Below are 15,473 nucleotides of genomic sequence, written 5' to 3'. Positions count from 1 at the left end.
CTAATGCAGAGAAATATTTCTTTTATAATAAGGATAATTCATAAACACAAAAGATTCTAGCAGTCCTTAGAATCAAACGATTGTATAAGGCGCTAAAGGTGAGCACTGATTCTCCCCTGCTTAGGGAATAAGCTAATCTGTTACATGCTTCAGTTTATAATTAAAACTTTAAGGACAAGAAACACAGGATATTAAGAAAGAAAAGTTACAAGTCTAGGGAGCACTCAATGTACTTTTTTTCAGACATTTTCATAAATATCATCCTAATTTCTTTTTTTTTTTTTTTTTTTTTTTTTTTTTTTTTTTTTTATTATTGTTGCTTACATTGTATTGTGTAGTACAGTTTCATAGGCGCTGGGGATTCCCCCCACCCCTCCCATACCCCTCCCCCCATGGTGGATTCCTCCACCTTGTTGCATAACCATAGTTCAAGTTCGGTTGAGATTCATTGCTTGCAGACACATGCCTAGCATAAAGTTCAGCGTCTTATTGTCCAGATAAGTTCAGTGGCCTCTTGGGGAGACCTTCTATGGTCTGAAAATAGGTCTAACAGAGTAAAGATCCAGTCAGTTAAAAGCCCCAACGAGGCCACAGTATCAATATACAACATTATGGAATTAATTGACATAGTATTGGGTAAACAATATGTTAAAAATAATGCAAGTTCCCTTCTTCGAAACATCTGGGTTGAGACAGTATCAATGACAGGTTCAAAAAAAAAAAAAATAACAAACAACCAAACAAAAAATTACAGGTTAAATCAAGGCAAACATGTGGTATCTAATCTTTTGGGATTCGCTCATTTCCCTTAGCATTATAGTTTCCAGTTGTACCCATTTAGCCACAAAGAACTGCATTTTGTTTTTTTTAATAGCTGAGTAGTATTCCATGGAGTAGATGAACCAAAGCTTTCTTATCCAATCTTCTGCTGATGGGCATTTCGGTTGCTTCCATGTTTTTGCAATTACTGATTGTGCTGCAATGAACATAGGGATGCATGTTGGTTTGTCGTAAAACAGGTGTTTTGGATATATTCCTAGGAGTGCTATTGCTGGGTCATATGGTATGCAGATTTTGAGTTGTTTGAGTGTTCTCCAGACTGATTTCCATAAAGGCTGTACCAATTTGCAGCTCCACCAGCAGTGGAGTAGGGTTCCCTTTTCCCCGCATCCTCGCCAGCAAGCGTCGTTGGTGTTCTTGTTTATGTGGGCCAATCTTACTGGTGTTAGGTGGTACCTCATCGATGTTTTAATTTGGATTTCCCTTATTGCTAGGGAGCTGGAACATTTTTTCATATGTTTGTTTGCCATTTGGACTTGTTCCTTTGTGAAATGTTTGCCCATTTCCCGTGCCCATTTCTTGAGTGGCTTGTTTGTTTTGGTTTTTTGGTTGTTTTGAAGTTCTTTATATATCCTGGAAATTAGCCCCCTATCGCCTATATCGTGTGCAAAGATCTTCTCCCACTCTGTGGGTTGCTTTTTTACTTTGTTGATTGTTTCCCTTGCTGTACAGAAGCTTCTTAGTTTGATGAGGTCCCATTTGTTTATTCTGTTCTCAACTGCTATTGCTTTTGGTGTCCTTCTTAGAAAGTCGGGACCTACTCCTAGGTCTTGCAGGGTATTTCCTACATTTTCTTGCAAGAGTTTGAAGGTTTCTGGATGTAGGTTTAGGTCTTTTATCCATGTAGATTGGATCTTAGTGTATGGTGATAGATGTGGGTCTATTTTTTTGTTTCTACAGGCTATCAGCCAGTTGTCCCAACAACATTTACCAAAGAGGCCTTCCCACTTGCTTGAGCTGTCATTGGTCTTTTTGTCAAAGATTAATTGGCTGTATTTGTGTGGGTTCCCTTTTGGTGCTTCTATTCTATTCCATTGATCTTCTAATTTCTAACATATTTTACAAGTCATTCAACCTCAAAATAGCCCTTTTTAGTTTCATTCTTTTTACCAATATTTCTAGAACATTAATATTTGGTGTCATCTGACAATTTTCTACAGGAACTGATTATCTTTTTGTTACCACTATCTTCCTCTACATATAACATAGATTATATGTTTCATATACATTCTGAAGCTTTGACTAAGCTTGAGTATCTATACTTCAAAATGACATGCATTCATATTACTATAAATATGTGAGAAGAGGTAAAATGTTACAGTAATATCCCTATTCAACTAAATGTCAATGGTCTATTTCTACAATTAAATAATACTTAACACCAATGAGCCTTCTGAGAATTAAGTGTGACTACATCAAGGACTATATACCAGAATTACTAAACAGTACACTCCTTTTTACTTTTTTATACTAGTATGTAAATCACCAATAGTAAGAATAGATGATGTTATGTTGCTTTGGGGAAACGAAAGGACAGAAACACACTACTAATTTTTTAAAACCATAAAGGCTTCTTTAACTCTTACTTAAGAAATATATAAGTCAAGTGTTTACTCCATATACTGGAGAAAAAAATTCTTCTAATAATGGAGGGTCAAGGAATATAAATTTCATTGATGAACTTGATTTCTAGATCAGGTCTCATTCAGAATTTTTACCAACAAATAAATTTCTTGGAAGTATTATATAGGACTAAAACATTATACCATTGGCTCATTAAAGAAAAACTTGTGAGTCCTGTATTGATCAGAAAATTGTGAAGAGCAAGCATGACTTCTAAATACAATGAACGTTCAAAAAGGCACTTAAGTTATTCTTGAGAAGGTAAGGAAAGCACAAAAGATACAAGTCAACATATCGTGACAATCCTACCTGTGGTGCTGTCACCTTAGCTGTAAGGCTACCAGCCTGCACATCAATTAGCCATGCGTATTCTAAGGAATCACTTCCCAAAGGAAGGCCTTCTGCTGAGAACATAGCATGTGCTCTTAGCTGGAGACCTGATAGATTGATATGACCTTCCTTAAGGACTTCATCCACAGGTGGTCGCTGCTGAAAACAACAGAAACACAAAACAATCCTGTTAGAATGTCTAGGGTGCCAACCATCTTCTGCCCCTGGCCAACATGAACATAAATCAAGCTATCTGAAAAATAAGCTGAAGTGATACCGGGTGAAAACAGATGTGCTTATCAAGCCCAGAACTCAAGCACCTGCTGAGGTGCTCCCTTTTCCCTTTACTAATTTATTTATTATCTGAATAAAGAATATGATTTTCCTTTCCATACACGCCTCTCCCAAAATAAAAAATAACCAACTCTAATGATCCACTTATTATAGGAATACAGGAATTATTTTTAAGGTTTCTATCCTATTTAAAACATGCAAAAGAGGTGCCAGTAGAACAAGCCAACTGGCTAATCCTCCACCTTCCAACACCAACATCCCATAGGAGTACCAGCTGGTGTTTCAGTTGCTCTAACTCTGATCCAACTCCCTACTTATGGCTTATGTGAAAGCAGTGCAGGATGGCGCAAATCTTTGGGACCCTATACAGACAGGCATACTCCAGCTCCTGGCTTCAAATCAGCTCAGCTCCACCCATTGTGACCACTTGGGAAGTGAGCCAGTAGATGGAAATTTGGTCTTTCTGTAAATCTGCCTTTCAGATAAAAACAAATAAATCTTACAAACTTTGTGTTAATATTGCACTATTCTTAGGTAAAATGTTATACTGAAGGGAAACAGTGCAAGGCACATGCAAGACTTCTCTATTTTATTTCAGTCACTGCCTATGAATCTAAAATTATGTCAAGGGCCCGGCGGCATGGCCTAGCAGCTAAAGTCCTCGCCTTGAACGCGCCAGGATTCCATATGGTCACCAGTTCCAATCCCAGCAGCTCCACTTCCCATCCAGCTCCCTGCTTGTGGCCTGGAAAAGTAGTCAAGGATGGCCCAAAGCTTTGAGACCCTGCACCCATGTGGGATACCTGGAAGAGGTTCCTGGCTCCTGGCTTCGGACCTGCATGGCATTGGCCATTGTGCTCACTTGGGGAGTGAATCATCGGATGGAAGATCTTCCTCTCTGTCTCTCCTCCTCTCTGTATATCTGACTTTCCAATAAAAAATAAATAAATCTTTAAAAAAATAAATAAAATTATGTCAAAATAAGAGCTGTACAAAAAGAAATATTATATGGCAAAAAAAAAAAGAGATGGCTAGCATATACTGCTAAGCTTTACTTATTATGATCTAAGCAACATCACATGTAATCCTGGAAAAATAAACACATCAAATACAATCGGCTATGGTGTAGGAGTTAAAAAGAGTGTACACTATTTTAACTGATACTATCAGTTACTACAAATAATCCATAATAAATAATCATCCATTAATGACTTGGGAGCATCAGATTCAGCATTCCACTTATATTTTACTTCGCCTTAAGTTTAGATTTATTTATATTTCTAAATTATACAACTTGAGTAAAACTAGGGAATGGCTCTAAAGCAGTGATATGTACCAAATATTTCATATGGCATTTAAAAAAATAAAATAATAATCTACACAGAAATGTAATTATTTTCATTTGATGACTGCAAGTGATTTTCTTCACAAAGACTCAGAGTACCTTGAAGGAATTAAAGTGCTATGCAAGTATTTTAAATGACTAAGAGTAGGTCACTCACCATGTACAAAAATACGATTTAAAAGACTACAGGTTAGGTTAACATTATGTCATGATTTTTAACAAAATCTGGGTACATTTTCCATACAAGAAAGAATTTCTTTCTATTTCTGAAAAGATATAATATATAATTGGCAGGAGGGGCCAAAGTGGGTTCCACCTCAGGGATTGGGTGGACAGATGTCCCTACAGCGTGGAGGCTGCTGGTAATACCTGAGTCAGGTCGGACTCAATGCTTGGGGCCATATCCCCAGCCACCAGGTGGAGGGCAAATCCTGAGCTTGCCTGGCAGTGAGCTCAGGGATACGGGGGTATGGAATTACTGCTTAGGGACATCCAGGAACAGACCACTGGACATGCAGGTGAAGAATGAATCCTGAAAGACTCCTAACAACAGAACCACTGTAATTTCAGATAAGTGTGGGTACTGAGACCTGGTGGTTTGGAGGTGAGTGATTTGAAGATCTGTATGGGTCAGATTGATACACTACCCCACAGGGGAGTACTGAGTACAGCTTGTTAGCATAGAACACTGTTGACCACCACACATCAGTCCATGTGAAAGCTGGGGCTGGGGACCTGTCTAGCAAGGTTAGATCCCAGTACCTGACTGTCAGAACAGGGGACAGGTCACATTAGGTAGGGCCATGACACTAACTAGTATGTGAAAGAACAAGGTCCAGAGGTAGATTCTGTGGGGGAATATGTGAGCCAAACCCTATGGAAATACAAGTCCTGCCGGTTAGCTCAAGAGCTGTGGTGGTGACAGGATAAGCTAGGTGTGACCATGGAACCTGCCATCACAAACAGGTACAGGGACAAAGAACAGTCTGTGGAAGTTCAGCCTGCTGCACCTGCATGTGCATCCTAACAGGGTGTGGGGCAGGCTGGGTCACATCACAAATTCCACCAGCTCATACAAGGCCAAGATGGAGGAGCAGGCTATGTCGGGCAAGGGCCTAGCACCCACCAGTATGCATAAGATCTGGGTCTGGGAGTGGGCCAAGTGAGGGAACATGGGATTCTACCCTAGTGTGTCAAAACTCCCACTGGTGAGCACATGGTCCACGCATAGGTGTCGACAAGCTGCGAAAGGTAGCTCCAACTGTTGGCAAATGTGTGGGTTGGTTTTGGAAGGCGGCAGACTGGACAGGGCCAAGCAAACTTTAGCTCACTGTCAAAGGCAGAGACCAGGCTGGTTATGCAGGGATAGACTGTCACACATGCAAGTTTGCATGGGCCAGGGATTGGAGCAGACTGAGCAGGGCCAGGATCTAGCACCCACCAATGAGAATCAGGACTGGAGGGAGGTGGGGCAAAGCCAGGCTGCAGCATCCAAGAGTAAAGGCCAAGTCAGGTAAGGGACTATGCCAAGCTGGGTCAGAGCAACCACTGGCACGTGCAAGATATATGGCTGGGAACAGGCCTGGCTGAGGAGCTAAGGGGACATACTAGCTGGGCTGTGGTTCTCACTAGTGAGTGCAAAGTCCAGGGTAGGGGCTGCAGTCTGGTCTGGACATGGCTGCAGTGTTCCTCAGCACAAATGTGGACTGAGTCTGAGATGCACCAGACTAGACTGCAGCACCTACTGGTACTCATGAGAACCGGGGTAGGTGTAGGACAGGTTAGGCCATGTCTCTGCCCCTACTAAGTCATGGGTGAGCTGTATCTGGGTGTGGACCAGGCTTGGCTGGTCTGTAACACACAAGAGTAAAAACCGGAATGGATTGAAGGCCAGTCAGGAAAGGCCACTGTTTCAGCAAGGACAGGAGATGGATTAAGTAAGGCTGGCTCATGGACCCAGAAGGGCAAAAGATCCTGCATTGGGAGAGGTTCTGACGAAGGAGCTTGGGAAATTACTCTGTCATAACAGTCCCTGCAGGTGAGTGCAAGAACCAAGATAGGGAGCAGCCCATACCAGGTTAGGGAATGGTACCCATTGGTGTACCTTTGTTACAAGTTCAGGGAGAACCAGGCTGGGTCAGTTCACATCACCTGCTGGTGAATCTGAGAACCAGAATGAAATGTGGATCAGGCTGGGTTGGGTCACAACAAATGCTAGTTCACATTAGGCACAGGACGGGGGGCTAGCTGGGCTGGGCTAGATTATAGCCCCCACCAGTGTGACCTGGAACTGGGGGTGGACCGGATCTGGTCAGGCTACAGCACCTACTGGCAAATGCCAAGGTGAGGCAGGTCATGCCAGACTAGACTGCAGCAGTCAACCAGCACATGTAAGATTTAGGGGGTAAAGAGGTGAACCTGGTAGAGAGCTGCATGGGGCTCCCTTGCTGGACCACAACTCCCACTGGTGAGCTTAAGAATTGGGAAGAGGGGGCCCGGCGCGGTGGCGCAGTGGTTAACATCCTCGCCTTGAACGCCCGGGATCCCATATGGGCGCCGGTTCTAGTCCGGCAGCCCCACTTCCCATCCAGCTCCCTGCCTGTGGCCAGGGAAAGCAGTCAAGGATGGCCCAAAGCTTTGGGACCCGGCACCTGCGCGGGAGAGCCAGAAGAGGCTCCTGGCTTCGGATTGTCATAGCATTGGCCGTTGCGCTCACTTGGGGAGTGAATCATCAGACGGAAGATCTTCCTCTCTGTCTCTCCTCTCCTCTCTGTATATCTATCTGCCTTTACAATAAGGAAAAAAAAAAAAGAATTGGGATGAGGGTAGACCAGGCTGAGCAGGGCTACAACACCTGTTCACCTCATGTGAACTGGATCAGGAGAAAGAAAGGCTGGGTTGACTGTTCCTACTAGTGCATGCACAAACCAGAGTGGGACTGGGTTGGTTGGGCTTTGCCGCAACATCAGTTGGCAGATGCTGGCACTGGGGGCTAATTCTGTCAAGTTAAACTACATAAGATCTGCAGAGTGCAGGATTTGGGAATGGGAATGGGTCCAGTAGGTAAATAGGGGGCACCTTCCTCTTGGGTTGCCACTCTCATTGGTGAGCATGAAAAACAAGACTGAGACAAGACATGGCTAGATAGAAGAGTGGCACCTGCCGGCAATGTGGGCTGGATTGTGGGGTTGGATGGGTTAAACTAGGCTTCAAGGCCCACTGACATGTATGAGAGCTGAATGGGATGTGGGATAGACTGGACCAATCTGCTGTACACACTGTACATGCTGTACAAGCACGGGAACCAGGGCAAGATGGGCCTGGAGGTGTTACTGCAGATTACTCCGACTAGGCTGCAGTTCCCACTGGTGTACACGAAAGCCAGGTGTGTTGTGGGGAGGATGGAACTGGGCTGCAACACTCATTGGTTTCTGTAGAAGCCAGAACTAGAGGCAGAACTGACCTAGCAACTGCAGCCAGCAGCATGTGCATAAGCTCATTGGGGCGATGGGCTGTGCCAGACCCTGCACTGGCAAGCACACACAAAAATCAGGTCTGGGAGCAGCTGAGGTGAAGTTTCTTCGGGGATCCTCCCCCCCAACTGAGTTACTGGACTCAGAATCCCAACCAAGGAATTGCAGGTTCCATGGGCTGATCATGGAACGAATATATCAGAGCTGAGCCTTCTCAGCAGCTAAGATGGAGCAGTGGAGCACATGTCTAGGTGCATGTGGAGGATATGGCAGTACATTTAGCCTGCAGAGGACACCTGGTACCACAACAGAGGATGGAGCATAGAACAAACAGATCAACTACCCCAGCCAAGTGTTGGCAGCGCCTATCTGGGCAAGTGGAGACTTTCAGATAGATTCTGGGAAGATTTCATTGTGCTTGGAGTGGCGAGATCGGCAGTAATTCAGAACTGCTGAACTGTCTAAAACTCTTGAGCAGGACCCTCAGAGCATGACCCATACTGGGAACCCTTGGATGGTTAGGAGGCTGGGTGTGGCTTCTTCCCTTATCTGCGTCCTTCCACCAGATACAGGAAGGAAAAAAAAGAGAAAGTGGACATGGTGATATCACCTGTCAGAATACATTCAATGGGGTAGCTGGGACAGCAGAGGCCTGTGGGATCCTGCTGAGAAGACTCCAGAAAAGAGGAGGCAGAAGGCCTCTCATCCAGAGTGCACTTTTGCCCCCAGTGAGTCCTTGGATGTGCTTTTGGATTTCTCTGATCTATAGCAAAGACCTGTGCTTAGTAAGTCAATTATCCTAGATAAACTAGAGTTCCTTATCAATATCTCATACCAATGGTGCTTTGATCCTGATGCCTTGTTAGCTCTTCTGGAATTGCCTGCTTACACACGTGATGAGAGCTGTATATCAAACCTGTTAACTGTAACTGATATCTGAGCTGAATTGTTTGAAGTGCTGCTTTGCTGAATGTATATAAACTGGAACCCTGGAAATAAACTTTGTTAGTTGCCTAAGACAGCACTGTCCCATTTCTTCAGGTCACATCTCCTTCCCAGGAACCCGCAAAGTAAACTTGCTTTCATTCACCCACCATCCTGTAGCCCTTGACCCTTTGCACCCTAATCAACTATGTAAAAATCATCAAAAAGAAATCTAATTTAAAAAAATAAACAAATCTTAAAAATATATATGTATATATAGAAAATTGGCATTACATAAATACAAAACCAAAGCAAAAATAAGTTTCTTTGAAATAACTGTTACACATGAATACACACTTACAAAACTTAAGACCAGTTAAGTGTTTGTAATTGAAAGTTACCTTTTTATGCACAGAAGGTAACATTATCTTACACAATAAAAATTAAGAATAATAATAAACCTCCAAATCTCTACCCTCTCACTTTCGTTACTACCTGATAGTTATCACTGACGAACACATTCAGAGGTGACAAGACAAGTTGTAGCATCGTTTCTCGAAATCCTTTTTTCATTTCAAAACACAGTCTTTCTAAGAAAGCTGTAGGACACTCCGGACCATCCGTAGTACCATGCTGTCATCAAGCAAAATATCATAGTTAAGATATGGAAAAAGGCAATACTAAGGCAGTATAGGAAACAGAAGTAACATTTTATCATGATTAAGAGAATTCAGTTTTTCAAAACGGGGAACACTGCTTACCAATTAAAATACCTATTTGGTAATGTCTTACTAAAGATGTTAGCCACACCAATCCAACAGCAGGACACATGGCATGGAGCCAGTATGCAACACAATGTTACCTCCCCCTTAATTGGCCTTGCTCTAATCTCTGAGTTTTGGGGGTAATATACCTCATTTCAGGTTAGAAACAATAGGCCAAAGGGATATCTTTATAATGAACCACAACCCAGGCCTGGAACTAAACCTTTGGTGCAACTCAACTTCCAGGATCAAGGCAGAAATTTAATACTGTAATAGGTATACCATAAAGCCCTTTTGGCATCTGGGATTTGGACTCAAATGCCAAGAAAATGTAAATGTAGGTTAATGATAAAACCAACAATGAAATATTGTGACAAAATGACCTGAAGTTACAATAGACAGCAAACAAGGAGATAATGTAAAAGAAAAACCGTAACATTATAAATGGTCAAATACTATTACAAAAACAAGCTGCTCTATTACAATACAAGGATAAACTTAAGTTAGCTCATGAGTTTTTTTTCATTATGAGTATGTATGGGCAGAGGCACACACTGTCCTATGCTAGGTGAATGCCACAATACATTTTAGACTACTTTGATATATAAACACTTACAACAGGAAGACGCCCATGAACTTTGTACAAATTAACAAGTACTGTAATATCCCAAGGACGCAATGTGAGAGGATGAATTGACTTCGCTGAACTTTCATTTTCCTTTCTGTCATTTTCCATTCCAACAGCAGTCCACCCAGAGCTGGATGATGTTGAAAGGGACAAAACTGGACTTGAAATAACCTCTTCAAAATCCATATACATGTCATCTTCCCCAAAGTAGTTTTCCTGAAAACATTAAAAGAACAACAACCCTTTAAGAGAGATAGGTAATAGATTTTTACTTATGACCTCAATGCTACAAAGTACACACCCCTTTTACTATAACTACCAGTTGTACTTCTTAAAGATAAACAAATTAGGCATATATACAAGACCTTTGAAAAGGTCACACAAAATAAACATTTTGAAAAACTTATGCAGGAATTTCAAAAATTTTTAAAACAAAATAAATATTTCCAATATACTTTTTCACATTTTCCAAACCCCAAACTGGAATAAAAGCAAGTGTATTTTGGTACTTAAATAGAAACCTTGAAATACATGTGTGAGGAGTAACTCAAACATCAACCCCAAAGACTAATGACACCCCTCCCACCATCTTAGACCAACCACTGCTTTAAATAGTTGTTTCCTTTAGGCATCAGCTCCCTTTAGTTTCCGTCTTGGTTTCCCTTAGGCTTTCAGTTCCCTTATTTTGATTTGATTCCCAGGCTTTTTAGGTCCACACCCAATTTTGTTCCCTGACAGCACATCCAACAATCCCTTGTGGCCCATTATCCCTTGCCCCACCTATTGCTACATCTACCAGTCAATGAGACTCTGTACTCTCAGTATCCACCCCATGCAAAAAAAAAAAAAAAAAGAAAGAAAAAAAAACAAAAACAAAACAAAAAAAAACAAGCTTTCTCTCTATTTTATAACTCTCCTTGCTCTCTGCCCCTGCTTCTCTGGAGGCCACCTGTCTCTGAGAAAATAAAGGCTCTTGGTCCTCGGCTCTCCCTGGTTCTTGGCTCTTGGCCTTCTCTCCTGCTGGCCTCCCTCAAACTCCCCTCCTGTCACTATGGCAGGAAACCTCTCTCTCTGCCCTCTTCCTTCTCTCCCTTCCCACAGCCATCTTCCCCTGCCCTGCTTTGTCTCACTTCCCTGTGGCTACCTCTGCCGCTGGTATAAAGATCTCCTATGTGACTTGCTGCAGCTGGCATCTCATGCTAATGGGGAAAATTCCTAATAACACATGTACAGTTAAGTATATGTAAGACCCACATAAGATGCTTAGGAAATATTTTAGAGCAAAAACAAAAACAAAACAACAACAAAAAAAACACCCCACAAAAAGTTACAGAATCATATGGTAAACTTTCAAAATACCACCCTCCATTATATTAACATCTTACAATTTACTTTTTCAAAGAGGCCTTTGAAGTTTTGTATAATTCCGCAGTTTTCAATCTTTGCTTCTCACTATTCTGAGGTAATGGCCAGTGATACCCTTTAGGGGTAGTAGGTTAACTAACTGAAAACCAATTTGACCAAATACAATTAATAATTCACACATTTTATTTTGAATAATCATCAGAAATGTTTGAAACTTTAATAAGAATGTCCAATTTGAGTTGCTGATAAGATAAATTTTGTGTTATCAACAGTTGGTACTTTTTCAGGAAATCACATCTAGCATTTCAAGAAACCAAGTAATCTTGGGCACCTGCATCCGATTTAAAGGTGCCTGGCTTACAGTCCTGGCTTTATTTTTCATTCTAGGTTCCCACTAATGTGCCGCCTGGGGGATGGGAGATAGCAGGTGAAGGCCCAGGTGCTTACAACCCTTACACTCACGTGGGAGACCACAACTGAGTTCCAAACAATTTTATAGCTGAGAGAGAACCTATAATATCAATCTGATCTCAAAATGGCAAAAAAGAACATTAACTACCTTGGAAATCTACCCAAAGATGTGAAAGACCTCTAGGATGAAAACTACAAACATTATGAAAGATGAAGAAATCTTCCACGCTTGACGATAGGTAGAATCAACAGCATCAAAATGCCCATATTACCCAAAGTAATCTACAGATTCAACATGATCCTAGTCAACATCCTAACAACATTCTCAGAGCCAGGAACAGATAAAAATTTCATACTGAAACATAACAGACCCCAAGTATCCAGGGCCACCTTAAACAATAAATATCAAATTTCAAGATGTACTACAGAGCAGAGGTAATCAAAGCAGCTTGTACTGGTACAAACACAGGGAAGAGAATCAGTGGAACAGAATAGAAATCCCAGAAGGGAGCCCATACATTTACAGCCAACTAACCTTTATCAAGAGAAATTAAAACAATCAAGGAGAAAGGTTTATTTTTTAACATATGCTGCTAGGAAAATTGGATATCTTCTTATAGAAGTAAGAAACAAAAACCCTCTTACACCCTATACAAAAATTAGCTTTAAATGGATCAAGGATCTAAACCTACACCCAAACACCATCAAATTAACCAGAGGCAAACACAGAGAACACCCAACAAGGAACGGTACAGGTGATGACTTCTTGGAAAAGATACCAAAGCACAGGCAGTTAAAGCCATCTACAACCAACTTTTTTTTAGCACTTCTGGTCATTCTACTCCCTCCCCGGAATCACACCTGTCAGTACTTTATGGGATTCCTTGTTATCTAAAGATTCAAAATCAATCTCTGAAGTTGTGAAACTGGAAAAACAAGTAAACAGCATCAAAATTAGTCCCACACAATTATAATTCACACAACTTATTCTACTGCTCTTGATGTTAATGTTTTGAGAAATAATCAATCTTTTATTATCAGAGATAATAAACATTCAATGAAAAGTCAAAAGTCAAATAAATTTGCAAAATTGCAGAATTTCATTTAGTTGCTCAAAGTAATATCAAGAAAACAAATCACAGACAAAGCTATCAGGAATAGGCAAAGATGTAGAAGGATTAGGTTATTACATAAAGTAAATTAATATTTCTTGAAATATTTTTTCCAAAAAAAACTCTTATCACAACCATACTACAGATCTTAACCTCAAGTGTTACCATACTGTCAATCATGCAATTGCATCGCAATAATCTTAACAAAATCAACACTTGAGTTAGTCATTGTTCTATGTAATGCATATGTATTTAAAATCAAACTTAGTACTAAGCAAAACTATTTTTTATATTTCCTTCATGTTTAAAGTTCCAAGCAAATATTTTAGATTTTTTAGCATGAAATCTTGCCATCCTTTATTAACAGATTCATTTGAAGTGAAATCTTCAAGTATGAATTATGCTAACACAGTATTTCTACTGCTGCATTGATTAAACAGGTCAAAATCTGACAATCTCTTTGAAAAATACATATCTAATTTCTAGTAATTGCTATCATTCCTGTACATACTCGATGCTTAAAAAAGCCAAACTGAAGCGTACTATTTTTTCTAAATAGCTCTTTAACAGAATATAAAACTGTAAGTCCAGTCAACATCATAACATAGCCTCAACACTAAATCACCCAACTGCTTTTTGAGATGGCATCAGTTTTGAACTACTTTTTTACTTCTTAACCTACGTTTTACAGTTACATGACTTCCCTCTATAATCATACCTTTATACATAAGAAGGCATTTAGCAGAGGTCCATAAAGAGTTATCTGAGAATCTGGGGAAAGCTCCATTTCCACATGAAGTTTGTCAGGTGGAAGTTCTGAGGGATCCACAGGAGGGCGTGAAGAAGCAGAGGGAGAAGAAACAACTCTCTCTGATGTTTTCTGTGATGGCCTCAAGACAGATAGCATTGTTTCTTCCATTTCTGACACTGAGAAGGTTTTGAAAAAAAATAATGAATAAATATTTGAGGGAGGAAAGAAATGATCTCTTAGAAATTCACCAGAGAAATATTCACTAAAAAATTTTACATCACAAATATTAAACCAACTAATTCTGATATATCACTGTGGATTACCACAAATCTTAAAGACCAATAAAGTATAAATTTGACCCAACTATGGAAAGAAATATGCAAATCACCACACACAAAATCAATGAAAATTTCATATACAAATAACCTGCTCACTGAATTCTTGCAATATAAATTTGTGTCACAATTAAGCCTTAACTTTACTTGGGCATTAATCTACAAAGTTATTTATGCATTGGTAGATATTAATATGTAACCAAAATTTTAAGCAAATAAGTATAACATTACCAAGCCACCATACACAGTAATAACTATGAAAATTATTATCTGAAATTAGATTCACTAGAAAAACAGAAAAAAAAAAACTTAACTAATTCTTTTCTGCCTCTGGTAATAACAGAAGTTGTGTTTAAAAACCTATAAATTACAGATTTCTCAAAATACATTAAAGAAACTAACATTTCACAAAATTAAGGACCTTAAATACACAGATTCAGTAGTGATTGCTCAAGTAACTGTTCCTACAACCCACTCTGCATGCATTCCTGGCTCCTGCCTTTGGCCCCAGCAAAGCTCTAGCTGTTAAAAGCTTTTCTGGGTGAATTAGAAAATAAGAGTTTTTTTGCCAGTCTCTCTGACTCCCAGATTTAAAAGATAACCTTAAAATCATAAATATTTTATAGAATTATCATGGTAAGGATTGAATGAGGTAACGTATCAGAAAGCTGCTTAGTCTAGTATTTAATGCATAGCAGATATGCAATAAGTCAACTACAATTAAAGTCATACAGTTAATAGATGATAAATGCAAAAATAAGAATAAATGCATTTCCAAACAGCAGCTGCTTCAAAGTACAAGCTACATTCAAACACTTACATGACTGCTTTAGCTGCTCATCTGCTTTCTGTGGATAAATTGGATGCCATGTATAATCAATTGTAAGCATGACACTTGGAACTGTCCAGCATTCAACCCAACCAGCCCTTTGAGGAAGAAGAAATAAAATTTCTACTCAGATTATATTCCTTTAATTATACACCGAAACTAGTTACAGGTAAGCAAACATTTTTTATTTTTGAAAGAATAAAGCAGACCTTTTCTGGCATCATTAATTCTAAGCACAAAATATTTAAGTTATTGTTAATTTACTTACTTCTCCTGAGTAATGTTGCGCCACTTTGGTCTCACTGTCTTCTGGCCACTTTGACATTCAGCAGGAATACCAGCATCATGAATCACTTTACTTGAATGGCAATTCTTTACCAGCATAAATAATGAGTATTTACTAGGATGGCAATCAGGTAGAAACAAATGAAGGTCAACATCTTCTCCCT

At 40.1% G+C, this 15,473-nt stretch overlaps 1 protein-coding gene across 3 annotated transcripts in view; it reads right to left on the bottom strand.

Moving 5' to 3' along the window:
* Positions 1-15,473, bottom strand: part of KIAA1109 (KIAA1109 ortholog) — a 182,002-nt gene that overhangs the window by 118,666 nt on the left and 47,863 nt on the right. For all 3 annotated transcript variants that reach the window (XM_040967356.1, XM_040967357.1, XM_040967358.1), the window contains exons 18-23: positions 15,293-15,471; positions 15,016-15,122; positions 13,828-14,036; positions 10,210-10,437; positions 9,325-9,462; positions 2,773-2,952 (exon numbers count right to left, since the gene is read on the bottom strand). In XM_040967356.1, the coding sequence (XP_040823290.1) occupies positions 2,773-2,952; positions 9,325-9,462; positions 10,210-10,437; positions 13,828-14,036; positions 15,016-15,122; positions 15,293-15,471 (1,041 nt within the window). The remainder of the gene's footprint in view (positions 1-2,772; positions 2,953-9,324; positions 9,463-10,209; positions 10,438-13,827; positions 14,037-15,015; positions 15,123-15,292; positions 15,472-15,473) is intronic.

The sequence above is a fragment of the Ochotona curzoniae genome, unplaced genomic scaffold, assembly GCF_017591425.1.
Source record: "Ochotona curzoniae isolate NIBS_2020 unplaced genomic scaffold, NIBS_Ocur_1.0 scaffold_4506, whole genome shotgun sequence".
Classification (NCBI taxonomy): Eukaryota; Metazoa; Chordata; class Mammalia; order Lagomorpha; family Ochotonidae; genus Ochotona; species Ochotona curzoniae.
The sequence above is the reverse complement of the archived record's forward strand: the minus strand, read 5'-3'. Positions and strand labels throughout refer to the sequence as shown.